This window comes from Littorina saxatilis, linkage group LG8 (assembly GCF_037325665.1).
Source record: "Littorina saxatilis isolate snail1 linkage group LG8, US_GU_Lsax_2.0, whole genome shotgun sequence".
Classification (NCBI taxonomy): Eukaryota; Metazoa; Mollusca; class Gastropoda; order Littorinimorpha; family Littorinidae; genus Littorina; species Littorina saxatilis.
Window position 1 is genome coordinate 1,875,102 of NC_090252.1, and position 15,101 is coordinate 1,890,202.

The 15,101-nt window shown below is 39.9% G+C and overlaps 1 protein-coding gene across 1 annotated transcript; it reads right to left on the minus strand.

Annotated features, from left to right (window-relative positions):
* Positions 1-588: 588 nt before the first annotated feature.
* LOC138972527 (uncharacterized) lies at positions 589-14,605 on the minus strand. The gene is made up of 10 exons (XM_070345172.1): positions 13,390-14,605; positions 12,867-12,967; positions 9,967-10,026; positions 8,702-8,748; positions 8,124-8,246; positions 6,405-6,580; positions 5,352-5,445; positions 4,836-4,921; positions 4,214-4,290; positions 589-2,167 (listed from the first exon to the last, which is right to left on the minus strand). The coding sequence occupies exons 6-10, from the start codon at positions 6,560-6,562 to the stop codon at positions 2,022-2,024; spliced, it is 561 nt and encodes a 186-aa protein (XP_070201273.1). The 5' UTR covers positions 6,563-6,580; positions 8,124-8,246; positions 8,702-8,748; positions 9,967-10,026; positions 12,867-12,967; positions 13,390-14,605; the 3' UTR covers positions 589-2,021.
* Between the last annotated feature and the right edge of the window lie 496 nt (positions 14,606-15,101).

A 15,101-nucleotide genomic window follows, 5' to 3' on the forward strand; every position in this document is an offset into this window, starting at 1 on the left:
TTGGTTGTAACTAATGACCTTCTTGACAAGAATAAAAATTGGCAAGTAGAAATCACCCTCCATTAATCAAGCACACTGTACACATGCCACCCAAACACCATTAGCAACACTATTACTGTTAGTTTCAAATAATCATAAACGTGCCTTATCTTGCTAGAAAGGAAAGGAACTATTGTAACTTGTCTTTTCAAGTTTACATTCATTCATCCGTTCTTCATTCATTCACGTTGTTTGACGTCTAGCTGACTACATAGAGCCGTCTCAAGACTTCCTTAAAAAATCTTCATTGAAGGTATGTCATTAATCCCTGCCGATGAACTATGTTTACAAAAAATAAAATTGGGAGACGATGGAAACGTTGAAGTAGTGTCCTCCATTTTTCGAAACCAGATTACAAAAATGAATTTCAAAAGGAATCACAGTTAAACTGTGGTGAAAACCGGTTCCTAACCTTCAATTCTAAGATTTTTAGCTGACGACTAGACTTTGAAATTCACTAATTAAAAGTAGGTAAAGAGAATCAGAAAGAATAATTGTTCAGGTCAAAACAACGAGAAAATTTCTACTATTTAATTGTGTCATTGAATGGTTTGTTTGCTTAACGCCCAGCCGACCACGAAGGGCCATATCAGGGCGGTGCTGCTTTGACATTTAACGTGCGCCACACACAAGACAGAAGTCGCAGCACAGGCTTCATGTCTCACCCAGTCACATTATTCTGACACCGGACCAACCAGTCCTAGCACTAACCCCATAATGCCAGACGCCAGGCGGAGCAGCCACTAGATTGCCAATTTTAAAGTCTTAGGTATGACCCGGCCGGGGTTCGAACCCACGACCTCCCGCTCACTGGGCGGACGCCTTACCACTAGGTCACCGTGTTGCGGTCATTGAATGGTAGACAACTCCATAGTATAAATCTTATTCTTCTGGTATAAATCTCGCTCTTCTTCATTGTATTTTACCATAAGTAACAACTCATGATGCTGTCTTAATATATATATATCGTTTATGCACAAGCAACAAGAAAAACGATTTGATCTTTTTAGAATAAAGGAACAATGAAATATCAATTTTGGTAGAATATAAAAATGTAGGAAACAATTCATTATTAATTCAATGGTCACAATAACAAGATAAAAAGAAGCTAACGTTAGATTGATAAAACAGATTATGCCGAAAAAATACTGTCATGGTATTAGAGTGAGGTTGGAGGGTTTTTCTGAATTTTTAACACACAAAAAAGCGGCACGAAGGTTCATTTGGAGAAATTTATCTCACTAGATGCAGTTCTTTTATATAAAATATTAAAAAATAAGGACATGCGAGAGGGCATAACATAACATAACATAGGGTTTATAACGGTCCGAGGACTACGAAGAGCCTTACTCAGACCAAATGCGAGAGAGGGGGGGGGGGGGGGGGGGGGGAAGGGTATAGAGAGGAGAAATAGAATACTAACATTTTAAAAGGGAGAAAAATAGAAATGAGTGAGCCAAAGCACAGGATCTTTGCAGTAGAAACAAAGATTGAACTCAGCGACTCCAATGATGACAGATTTCTTGAATGGGTATGATGCCGAGTATAACATTTGGATGCGGATTTTGACCGAAACACTCCTCCAAGATTTGGTTGATCATGTAACGGACTTTTTTGTTTTGAGTTTCTCGTTGTTTCCGCTTGTTTTCCTCAAGAGATTTTGGAATATAATATCCCCCTTCTAGTGACTCAAACCAAATAAGGAATTCGTCTGAGAGTGCATCTGCTGTGACCCGATTTGGGTCAGGAGTTTTGGCATTCTCGCATTGTTTCTCGCATTGTTTGGCTGTTTCAAGTGCCTCTGCTCTTGAAAGCTGGTGGTGTTTTTGCAAGTGCTTGTCTGGTCTAGTTCCAACCCAAGAACAAGACTTGAGTGCACATCGTTTCTTCGGATAAGACCGTTTTGGTCGAGATTTAGAGTCTTTTATCAACTTTTCAACTTCGAAGCGGGGAATATCAGGGTGGACATTTTCGTAGTGTCGTTACAAATTCACAACTTCTCCTGCACAGCCTGCGACAGGACACCGACGTCTGCCTCGGTGCTTCTTTGTGTTGACATGCTGCTTACGTCTCCTTGCTTTCTTTTCAACGGATCTGCTTACGTCTCCTTGCTTCCGTTTCAACGGATCTGTAAATAAACACAAAACAAGAAATTGAGGTGATGTTTGACAATGCAAGAAATGAAATTCATATTCAAATGTCATGCCACGTGTGTGCAGAGCCTTCTACTGGGCTCACTTCAGTCATTTGTCATGCCACGTGTGTGTAGAGACTGCAACTGGGCTCACTTCAGTCATTTGTCATACCACGTGTGTGTAGAGACTGCAACTGGGCTCACTTCAGTCATTTGTCATGCCACGTGTGTGTAGAGACTGCAACTGGGCTCACTTCAGTCATTTGTCATGCCACGTGTGTGTAGAGACTGCAACTGGGCTCACTTCAGTCATTTGTCATGCCACGTGTGTGTAGAGACTGCAACTGGGCTCACTTCAGTCATTTGTCATACCACGTGTGTGTAGAGACTGCAACTGGGCTCACTTCAGTCATTTGTCATGCCACGTGTGTGTAGAGACTGCAACTGGGCTCACTTCAGTCATTTGTCATACCACGTGTGTGTAGAGACTGTCACAGTTGGTCCCTTGCTTAAACATCACTCACTGTGTTGACTTCTTTTTTATCTGTGGCAACACAGATCTATAAGTCACTCGGTCCGTCCGTCTGTCTGTTGGTCGGTCGGTCTGTCTAAAAAAAATGTCCCAAAAAAGTTTTACATGATCTAAAGAAGGATTCTAGGCATGGCGAGTCTAGGCATTGCCACAGATGATTGCGATTCTGCGCTTGTTCACTTTTATGTTTGAATGAACTAATTTCAATCAGCAGGGGTTGAAATTTACTTTTTTTACCTGGGGCCACTGTGGCCCCAGCAACACAAAATGCTGGGGCGGGCAGCAAAAAGCCGCCCGATCGAGTTGTAGGCACCGACGCTGCGAAGCGGCTAGTAACAATAACATGAATGATTATTCTTTCAATCGCATATCACGTCGTTATCTCCGGACTCCCTCTTTCAACAGTAGTCTTTAGTAGCATGAACCAAGATAATTTTATTTTTTATGTTTTGTTACTTTTAAGTATCCGATTACAATCTCTAAGCTGCAAGGAACCCATTTCAGTTTTTGTTTTAGAAATTGGACTAGAATTGAATTTTTGTCGAATTTGTTTCAATGCAACGTTCAGACTTCATGAAACCCTGTTCTTTCAAAAAGTTGGGCCACTTGCATGAAGCTTGATAAAAAGATTGCTTTCGAAACAAAAAATGTTGTGACTATACAACAATTAAGAGTTGCTTATGTTCTGTATGAAAATAGACTAAGAGGCTCAGATTCCAAAGAATGAAAACATAATAAATAAAACAATTTCATTGTTGAAGTGTTCAAGCAAGGCCATAGTCTGTGATATGTGCATCCGAGACTACTTTTGGTTCAGGAAAGGTGAAGGTCGTCAGATTATTATATGTGCAGCCGAGACTTCTTTCTTTTTTCCTGTGTGTAAATTTCTTGATTTTGCTAGCAAAGACTCGGCAGTTTCCGTTTAAAAATTGCGTCAGAACTTGGAAACATCACTTTCGCTTTTTTTACAAAGCTGCTATGATGACGAAGACTTTGAGCTAAGTAAACAACCTGTCACCGATTCGTTAAAAATTACAAGCCTTCAGTCAAGATTTTGACCGGAGCGGCGTGGGCCCTAGCTACTGCATTTCTTGGGGCGGGGTGCCAATTTGCGGGGCGGAGCGCCCTGCGCTCCCGTTAATTTCGACCCCTGATCAGAAATCAAGATCCAGACCGATGTCAGATGTTTTGGACTGCCCATGTGGGCACAGCTTTATAGAACCATACAGACGAACCTTCCCCCTCACCCTTCCACAGATGAGGTCCGCCCAGTGGAGGATCCAGGGAATTCACCCCCACCCCCTGCAGTTGACACCCAGAAAAAAAGTCAGGCTTTTTACTTTTGGATAATTTCCGACTTAATTAAAATGGCAACAGAATGCACCTTTTGAGTTTTTTTCCCATTGAAACAAAAATTCTCCTGGGGCAAGATCCCGCATCCTCTTGCATTCTTGATCTTTCGCACATTCAACATCACAAAAAAAATTAGAAAATGAAATTTTGTTTACCTGTAGTGCCAACTTGGGGAACTGCATCATCGTGTCTTCTTGATTCTCCCTGATGCGCATTTTGTTGTCCAAGTCCCCTGCAAACAGACAGATCATATAATGTCATGTTGAGTCAAATGGTTAAAGATCGCAAATAAAAATGTGTCGTTTCTTTGTGATGACTATTCTGCAGCCAGTACTTCTATAAAATAGTTAATTTGGCAACACATAACTTTATGACCTTGCAACCGACCGACCAACAGACGGTGACTTGTGACACATGCAAAAAACGTATGCAGCAAGCAAGACCAAGCTTCAACTTGGTCGAGATGCTAACTATCATTAGAGATTAGCAACTGCAGTTGCCTATTGTATATTGTTTTTTCTTAACTCTTGTACAGACTTGACTGAATATTTTTTTTCTTTTGTATTGTTTTTAGAGCTGGATAGTAACATTTCTGCCTCTTGTATTATTGTGTTTTCTTCACGACTGCACAGACTTTACTGAATATCCTTTTCTCTCCACAATCAAATGTCCACTGGGCTGGTGACTTTGCTCCACTAACACACTACATGGCTGGCTAGTTCAAAATAAGCTTTCATCTAGTAGCGGATCTACCAAGATATTCAGTTGATCACTCACGATTCATCACCAGATGACTCGGACTCCGACGTTGACTCCATGTCTGTCTGCCCTGGAATCCACCCTGGCAGCTTCTTTTTCTTAGGCTGTAGCAAAGTAAAAATGTAACTGTTACTTTGATAAACACAACTCCAATCCAAAACAACAGGATGATCTACAAGGTAAATTTGATTTAATTTTGTGTCTTTAAAATATCTACCAAATCTTGCTACATGTACCAAAAAACAATCCTTAGATTGTACTTAGGGGAAACGTCACACCTCATGCACGTGCAAACTATTTCTTCCTGATACTTCCCCGAATGGCCATTTAGATTGTTCACCACAAGCAAGAGGCAGGGTGTGTCATCTGATATGTAGTTCACTCTACAACAACAGTTATCAGATTCATGGAGAGAGAGAGAGAGAGAGAGAGAGAGAGAGAGAGAGAGAGAGAGAGAGAGAGAGAGAGAGAGAGAGAGAGAGAGAGAGAGAGAAAGAGAGAGAGAGAGAGAGAGAGAGAGAGAGAGCTGCATACCGGAGGCTTCCATTCTGACTCCGAGTCATCTTCGCAGTTATTGTCACTGCTGTTGTCATCTGAACCCCTACAGCTAACTTTCTCCATATGTGGCCTGTCAAACACGAAAGAGACAACTTAATTCTAAACATGCAGATCAATGCATGGTCCTTCTTGGACTAGAACTTAGACATTCATGGGTGTCGCTTCCTGTTTCATCATCAGACTAATGGTTGACATAGCCAAAAATTCCTCCCACATCATTCACAAGCTCATGGGTGGAAAGAAAGAGAAGAATATTATGGGTAACGTCTCTAAGTGACCTTCACAGACACACTGCCAGTGCGAAGGACCATTCAGTTAGGCTGAGCAGGGTAAATATTCCCTCATTTTCTTCAGCTATTCCGTTTTCATAAAAGCAGATACATGTACTCAGTAGTATCAATTGGTAAGTATACTAAAATCACAAAATTTACCTAAATTTCGGGCTTTTTGCTGATTGACGACAATATGTTTGTGTGTTACATAATGGAATAATTAACAGTTACCAATATTAGAAGTCCATCCCCTTGCTAAATTTTGTAAAAATAATGGGTAAACATATTTCATATTAAAAGTAAAACAATAACATGACTGCAGATCCAATAACGACGATGAAGACAAAAACAGACAAAATATGTAGTGGCAAAAAGAATCCAAGAAATGTACAAACGCAGGCCGTCGGCACACAATCCCTTCAAAGGCAAAATCAATTAACACAAATGGCAATTAAAAAACAAATACCACTGACGTAAAAAAGAAAGAAAAAGAGATCAGAATGTTCACAATAAAGTTTAACAAAAGTCGAAAAGATTAACCAAGAAAAGCCTAACAAAATAAAAGAACAGCTATGAACACTTTTTGCGTGTTATGAACAGTTTTTATGTAAAACATCTGTGGACACTTTGTTTTGACCAAGGCCTCATTGGCCTTCATTTTCCAGTGGTGCAATTTTCCTCCTTTTACCGACTTTATTTTCCAGTTGCCTTTGTTTTCTATCATCCTACTTGCATCACGTTTTGTATGTATACTCACTCAATGAGTTTCTCCACAGGGTTATACTGCCCTTCTGTATTCAAGAGCGCACCATCACTGAGTGGATTTGTCTTGGTGCAGTCCGCAGGCATTCCTGGTGCATTCTCTGGCGCATCCACAATGTGTTGGAAGAACTTTGTTGTGTTCTCAGGCTCCATGTTGTCCTCCTGTTCTTCCTGAAATAGTCACCACTCACATTACATTTTCATTTTGTCAACCTAACAGTGCCTCCTAAAACTTAAAAGCCCAGCAGAGCACCACAAACCTATTCAAGGCTGTAACATGTAACTTGAAAAGTTTGTTTCTAGTGTACAACACGTCACATGTCACTGAAATTATCTGTAAGACTAGTAAGAGTTAGCTGCAGTGAAAATGTATGTAAATTTGTGTCTCTGCCAGCAATATCAATCAATGTGGACAAAAGTGTGTGTGTGTGTGTGTGTGTATCTTGTGTGTGTGTTGTTGTTGAAGAAATCGTGTATCGGTACTTCATTACTATGTAAATATTCAACCATGTTACTCTGAACAAGTTGTGAATTGATACTTCATTGAAACCAAGTGTAATTTGAAGAAATCGTGTATCGATACTTCATTTACAAACATTGAATGTTACTTTATGTGAAGAAATCGTGTATCGGTACTTCATAATAGTGTAAATATTCATGCATGTTACCCTGAAGCAGTTGTGAATTGATACTTCATTGAACAATGATTAATTTGCAGTTTTTATGCATGTGATATCCTTAAATATGAAATCTTTATAGTATAAAGACCGCTCGCGCTGAACCTCCATGTTCTGGGTGCTGTCTCCACAAACTCAAGACGAATCTGAGATTACGGGATCTTTAACGTGCGCATATGATCGACTGCGTGTGATGCACACGGGGGTGCCCCATTCGATCGTTAGGTCTACACAAGGCCGAACCTGGAAAATGAATTTTCCTTATGGCGCTGACAGGGCTCGAACCCGGGTCCCTCTCATTGACAGCACCAATCGCTCAATCACCCTGTCCCCCTACAAACCGACAGACTTATGGACACACTTGTGTCACATGTAAAAAAAAAAGGTGTAAAACAAAGGAAACAAAAATATTCATCAATTAAATCGATTTTAGTGTTTTTTCCTTTGACTCTTTTCACACATTTTAATCTTTTGGAACAAAAGTTCAAGATGCTTGCCACCACTACATCATTATACATTCAACCTGAAAGTGAACATGTTTAAAAAAAAAAAATTGAAATTTATACGCGCGATACCTCTTTTGTTTTACTGAAAGAGCTCAAAACACGGCGATCTATTCCAACACGTACGCCCATGTGGAGACATTCACACAACAACACAAAGACGCACAACACAGATAACACACACACTCCACGTGGTACGAAGGAATGTTACTAAAGCTGCTATTGGAAATCGGAATTTTTGAAAAATCATTTATTTTTAATTTTTGCGGATGGGCGGAAACAAATTACTGTTTGAAATGTGAAATTTCAGTTAACTTTGTGAACACATCCATTGCTGTTTGACTGCACAGTTTGATTTTGTGATGATCTCGCCAGCCTAGATTGGGGATAGAATACCAAAACAACATCATTTGCTTCCCCAAAGAGTTCAGCGACTACAAACACAATATTAGTATGACATCTACTTGTCTACTTGATAGATAACAGTGACTACCCCAATAGCATGTCAAAAGAACAAAAAGAACAAATCCTTACTGATGAAGCAAGTGTGCAGCAATGTTCACATTGCCACGCGTAGCCACGCACTTTTGGCGATTTTTTCAGAGGTGGTTGGAGGCAAGTTAAGTGTAATCATACCACTTGAAGCAGTCATCACATCTGTTGAATGGAAACGTTATTAAATTATCAACAATCGATGATCATAATATTAAAATGAATGGGTTTTTTATTCTTTAAATTGGACTGGAACTGTGAGTGAGCGAGTGCGTGAGGGAGCAGCTGCATGTGTGTGTGTGCGATTTTTGTTAATTTTATCAGCTGTACATTGCCTGACAGGGTTTTCTCAATTTGCCATAACTTGTCCGCTAAATGTGTAAAATTGACATTGTTGCCCACTGTTTATAAGGGTTTCCTTGTCTGTGTGCAGCAAACTGTTTATCTTGCATGTATTGCTGAATAAATAAACTCCTGTTTAAACCGACTGGAACTTTTGCTTGGGTTAACTTGTAACTGATAAATATCTCTCAGGTAATACCGACAGGTGGGTGCTTTACAATTAGACATGCATGTAATGAAATCAAACGTTGCTCTTGATGATCAGAAACATCACTCACCTTACAGCGCTATCCACGTTAACTGTAAACGCACAAATCTCCTTCCCCTGCAAAAACAAAAAAACAAAAAAACCCACACATTTAGTTCACTGAAATGGCCTGCAAAGAGCTTATTCAGGTATTATCAAAAAATGCATCTAAATTTTGGTACTATCAAATACTTACCATATGATTTACTAATGCACTTGTCTTCAGATCGATGTGATAATATGCACCCCAAATACCTTGACCACCCTTTGAAAAAATCGTCTTTGACCGTGGTGGGTTGAAGCAATCAAATGTGCCCCTTCCGGGCACATAACTAGTATGATGATATTCTTTCGCAACAAGCTCATGCGTTCAGAATCTCAAAGATGGTCTTCACTGTGGGGAAGCAGAGTGGGCTTACAAATAGTATTAGTCACTAATATCACACGGTAAGTATTTAATAATACCAACATCGAGATACATTGTGGGATATTATTTACATACACACATGAGCAAATCTTCTGAACACCTGGTGTCATAATCATCTGAAAAAATATTGTCCATCTTGTGTGTGTTGGGGGGGGGGGGGGTGTCTGTATGGTTGAGGCACAGGGAACGTTATGGTTGGGCTAAAGGCAAAACAAGCAACAACAACAACAAAACCGACAAAGGCCATTTTTAAAGAGAAACAAAATGGACACATTAGTCATAGTCATGTTTAATCATTACTATATTTGTTTAAAGCCCATCAGACTATGAAGAGCCTAGGGCTGCCACACATGTATTTAATACATATATCTCAATATCAACCTCCAAAGACGATGGTCTACAACACATGAAAGACTAAAGCCAAATATCATAGTTTAAAACACATGAAAGACTTACAGATTTAACTAAACAGGAAAAACAAGCGCAAAAACTGCGATACATGTGGCAATGCCTTTGGTGGACATTTTTTTGACTTATTTTTTGGAGATTTTTGGAGACAGACTGACCGACAGACAGACAGACCGACGAACTGAGTGACTTACGTTGCCACAGGTAAAAATATGGCAGGCCTATCCTTCAGCCCAGCCTACAGGGAAAGAATTGCATGGATTTTTGCCTCTTAGGTAACAGCTATGCTCCAGCGGTACTATTCTTTTTTTTGCAGAGAATAGCACTCTCCTGGACATATTCAGAGGCAACAGACTGTTGGTCTTTAATAATGACTGTTCCTTCTTGGTGTTGCAACTCTTTAGTCTCCACAGAAAGATGTAAAAGAGGGTGGGCAAAAGAAGACTTAAAAATGTACATACCGAACTGAAAAGTCTGTCTGTCACCTCCGGGAATAGCACACGTAGCATGTAATCCATATTCTGAAAAAGAGAAGAAAAACCCCGTTCAATACCAACAAGCAATCGCTCCTTGATATCAGCTTGGGTGGTGGAGGTGATACCGGTTTTACCGCTAAAGTGCTTCCACAATCAAAACAAGCCCAAAATTCACCTAAAGCACTTTACGGACTGTGTCGTAACAAACAGTGTCAAAAACTATGCTAGAAATATAACTAATTATTCATCTAAGTAATTGTATTTGTGATACTTACCACTAACTGTCTTCTACTATATATGCATTATCCTAGATTGTGCCAGACAACTTTAAAAGGAATCAACCTGTCGCTTTGCGTTGCGGGTTGAGGCAGAAGAGAAATTATCAGAGTCAACATGTGTGAAGACTCTCTCAGTGTCTATCTCGCCCTCGTGTGCATCACATGCTCCATTTGCGCACGTTAAAGATTAAAGATTCCATGTTTATCTAGCAAGAAATAGAAACTGGGGATTATGGGCATTGGCACATGCGCAGAGAGGTACTACCGACAAAGGGAGACTACTCCCCTAAATGGTATACCGACGGAAATCTAGAGTTAGCGACCTTGTTTACAGTCTAGTACTGGTAACATAGGACGCTTCTCAGTCTAGCACTCGTAAGTAAGGTAACTCCTATTAGTTAAATTGAGGTGATGTATTCGAAAGAAATACAGCAGGCCACTGTGGCCAATGGCATGGTATTCACATAAATACACCCTTGCTCGGTGCTCGGCGACAGAGTGGGCGACTTTACAATCTATCCAGGGTCAACTCTTGTAAACTAAAGACTCTTCTCGTGCCTCTTTTGCCGATGTATTCATAAAAAAAATGTGCACGTTAAAAAAATTCCATGTTTGAGTTATACCGCATACACGCAAGCAAGTAGGACATCTAGGGACTGCATCAATGACAGGACAATAATTGGTGTTTTGAACTATTACTAATATGTGGGTGAAATGAGTGCATCTATGAATGAATGGTTGGACTTCCAAAGGATAATCGCCTAATAGGCTTGAGCCTCCTTCAGTCCTTGCAGACCATACTTGAAAGTGCGAGTTCAAATCTCAGCAAAAATGCGAAGAAAAAATGATAGTTCTCGTTCCTGTGTTTGTTTTTTGTTATGGGCTGTGTGCTCCATATTCCACCTTGTATCGAGAAATGGCACATAAAAATGTTCATTATTTTTATTATTATTATCATTCCTTCCCAACACCAAATCAAAGTACCCGCCATGGAGCATGACCTTGCCCCGCTGGCCTCAAACAACCCTGGAGAAGCAGAGGTGTCTAGATTATTACCTGAGTGGGCTAAGTGCGAGTGGGGTGTGTAGGGATGGGGTGGGGGTATGTACCCGAAATCCCAGTCAGCTTAGTAAAAGCATCTCACAGAATACTGTTTCTGAGAAGGTTGATTTTCAGATATCAAAACCACGCCGACATCCGATTCAGAATCGGGAGTCAGTGGTATGAGGCCAAAAAAAAAAAATGCTTTGGTTACGGTTTCATGGCCAAAAAAAATAGGGTAGGTAGGTCGATTAAACTTTTTTTTTTTTTTTTTTTTTTTTTTTTTTGGTTGGTCTCTCTTGAAATGATAAAAATATTTGTGTATGCAGGATATTCGAGGTATTTTCATATTGGTGTATTTGGAACCACAGATATTAATTACTTTTTCATGTTAAGAAAAGAAAACTGGACATACCCTTTAAACTGTATAGTGCCACTAGTGAACACAGTTTTCGAGAGTCATGCCAAAGTCCAGTTCGAAAGAGTCTTCGGGCTCGGCACTTATTTTCGTCGACCCAACACATTTTATCCCGAACAGTTTGCCGTCCAAAGTTGGATGAAAATCATGAAAAATGTCCACCAAGGTTGCACTCTTCGAGTACCGACTTATCAGTCGTGTTTGTTCGATAGGAACGCACTTTCCGAATACGATTGCAAATTTGCAGACGACATCTTTTTACGTTCGCGCAACGAACGAACGAACGCACGAGACTGACTTCCCTTGGATATGGGAGTTGTAAAAAGCGGAGTGGTGTCCCTTGTCGGGCTTGTTGTTGTCTGCTCGCCGGCGATCGATGTTTTCTCTGTGCCGTGGTGTTGTCGTTTTCGGTGGGTTTTTGTGTGTGTGTGTGGTTTTTTTGTGTATGTATGTGTTTGGTTCATTTTATTTTTAGCTTTAGGACCAAAAAAAAAGTTTAGGGTCGGCCCAAAAAGTTAGGGTCGGTCGGGAAACCGTAACCAAAGCATTTTTTTTATTTGGCCTGAAAGTTAAATGACATTTCTTCCAAATCAACAGTGAATGCAAAATCACTCAATACAGTTACAAGCTCCACACCCGATAACAAGTCATCAGCCAAATAATCGACTCCAAAACTCGCTCACACAAACCTAAAACGAAGATGTTCCCTATAGAATTAACACAAGCAACTGAAGAAATCTGTTTTTCACGGCAACAAAAGACAACACGTTTGACCGGTCGAGTTTTTAATGGCGGAATAGAAGTAGCCTTGTCAAGGCCGTCCAGAGTCGGTTGATGCCAGCGGGGCAAGGTCATGCACCAGGGCGGGTAATTTGATTTGGTGTTGAGAAGGAATCTCTGGTTTGATTCCTTTTAAAACGTTTTCTGGCATAATCGTGGATAATGCATGTAGTAGAAGACAGTGGATAAGTTAGATATAAATACTTAAGTTTGTGGCTTATGTAGTGGAGTGGGGCCTATTGGTTGCTGAAGTCGTTTGTTTCTTAAAATTCAGAGTGGGGAGGGGGCTTATAAAACGGAGCTTGGAAGTCCTGAAATCAAGCTAAATTATAATGTTGACAGGCTGGAAGTAATACAGCTATGTTTACCTGTTGTGCCAACTTGGGGAACATGGACAGTAGACTATCCATAATCGTGTCTTCTTGGCCCTCCTTCAGCATAGGGATGCCGTTTTTGTTGTCCAAGTCCCCTGCAAACAGACACACAAGTTAACACAAATTAGAACTAGTTTTCCAGAAGCAGTCAGAATGAATCCTGCCTATGCAGTATGCTACAGGCCTGAAAACTGGGCAACTACAAAAAGAAGGACAATCTGTTTGAAAAGCGCCTTTTGCCATTTGAAAGTGATGACCGGGGTTTTTTTGAGAGAAAAAAATTATAACAAAATACTTTTGGAGTACAGAACGAAAGAGGCCTACCGGACCACAAAATGTTCAATCTCACAGTCGCACGATTCAATCACTGAATCGGTCTCCATGGGACATCTTGCCGCCCCACTAACTTGACAAAGGCAAAAGACGTGAAAAACCCCACTTATATTTCACTCTTTCCTTATTTAATACGCAACAGCAATCAACATGCGATTAATAGACATGGAATGTAGACATTTACCTTTGAATTTCGTCGACGCCGTCGCGTTGCCATTTCGTTGCCGCCATTACGCTGAACAAGTTCGATAACTCTCACTTCAATACGATTACCTCACCCCTTGCCCGTATCAACAACAAATTCACCGTGATCTGTTACTGTAAGAGTATTTATTTTCACAATGTTTTCAAAACAAAGTTCCAGAGGTTCCATGCATGGTGATGAATGTAGCAGTAAGCTTTATTTTATACCTATGCAGTTATGGTAATTGAAAAAAGCCAAACTAAAAAGTTATTTGTCTTGAAAGTTTTGCACGTTACAACATGCTACTTAATACAAATGTGAATAATGACTATGAACAAACAAGATGACCATATTTGTCCCTGCGTTTGTTAAAGCATATAGCACTGCCAAGCTTGCTTTTTTGAGTTTATGGTTATTGTTTTTTGGTTTCACAGCAAATTGCATCAACTTTACTGCAATGTGGCATGTGAGCCTCTACTTTGGAGTCTTCGTGTTGTATTTGTTTGGGAAAAGCACGAGCAATAGTGTTCTTACATTAACATGTAAATGTTATCATAGTAATATTCATCGTATGTTACTGATTTCTCAATTGCTCCTTTACTTTCATATAAATCATGGAAAATCTTAAGTAACATTTCAACTACTACCACTGTAAGTACAAAATTTCGTAAAAAAACACAATAAACATGTCTATATACGTTCATCTTTTACACACAGTAAGTTAGGTGCAAGGGCAACAATGTATTAAAGTTTGGGAAAAATCCATTCATTTTTATGTGTTTTCTCCACGATTTCTGAAGGAACTGAAAATCGGTTATTTGAAAACGTAAGTCGACATGTTTAGTACATGCAAGACCTGATTTTTTCACAATCCTTGAAAATGCCGTGGTAGCAAATGAAACATTAAGTAATCATGTATTTCTTGACAGTTTATCGCCATTTATATTAGCCATCTGCCCACAGGTTGCCAAAAAAGCTATTTTTTAGCTGTTATTGTTATAAATCACGCTTATGTAACATGTCCTGTCCAGCCTACCACCCGTTTCATGGAACGAATTTTGCAAGCCCTTGGGCATATTTAATTACCATCTCATATGCCCCCCACTGTGTATTCGTGAAAACGATGTAGTTTTATTATTTTTACCTCGTGGTAGTGTCAAAGTCTTATGTAGCAATTTTCCACACCACCGGGTAGTGGTGGTGGTGGTGGTGTTGTCGTCGTCTCCTGTACTGGCATCCGAGCTGGAACAGTTGTTGTTGTTGTTTTTACATTTAGTCAAGTTTTAACATAGAGGGGGAATCGAAATGAGGGTCGTGGTGTATGTGTGTGTGTGTGTGTGTGTGTGTGTGTGTGTGTGTGTGTGTGTGTGTGTGTGTAGATCAGTTCCTAGAAAACTACTGGACCGATCTTCATGAAACTTCACATGAGAGTTCCTGGGAATGATATCCCCAGACCATTTGTTCTTTTTGCAGACAAATGTCTTCGATGACGTCATATCCGGCATTTAGTAAAACTTGAGGCGGCACTGTCACGCCCTCATTTTTTTAATCAAATTGGTTGAAATTTTGGTCAAGTAATCTTCGACGAAGCCCGGACTTTGGTATTGCATTTCAGCGTTGAGGTTTACAAATTAATTAATTAGTTTGCTCATTAAAGTTGTCATTAAAATGAAATTTCGCAAACAGATTTAAAATTGATTGCATAGTATTTT

Coding starts and splice junctions, on each gene's coding strand:
- LOC138972527 (XM_070345172.1), bottom strand. CDS start 6,562: ATGGAGCCTGAGAACACAACAAAGTTCTTCCAACACATTGTGGATGCG. Junction 4,922..5,351: donor AGTCAGAATGGAAGCCTCCG/GTATGCAGCTCT, acceptor ACTTTGCTACAG/CCTAAGAAAAAGAAGCTGCC. Junction 4,291..4,835: donor GAGTCATCTGGTGATGAATC/GTGAGTGATCAA, acceptor GTCTGTTTGCAG/GGGACTTGGACAACAAAATG.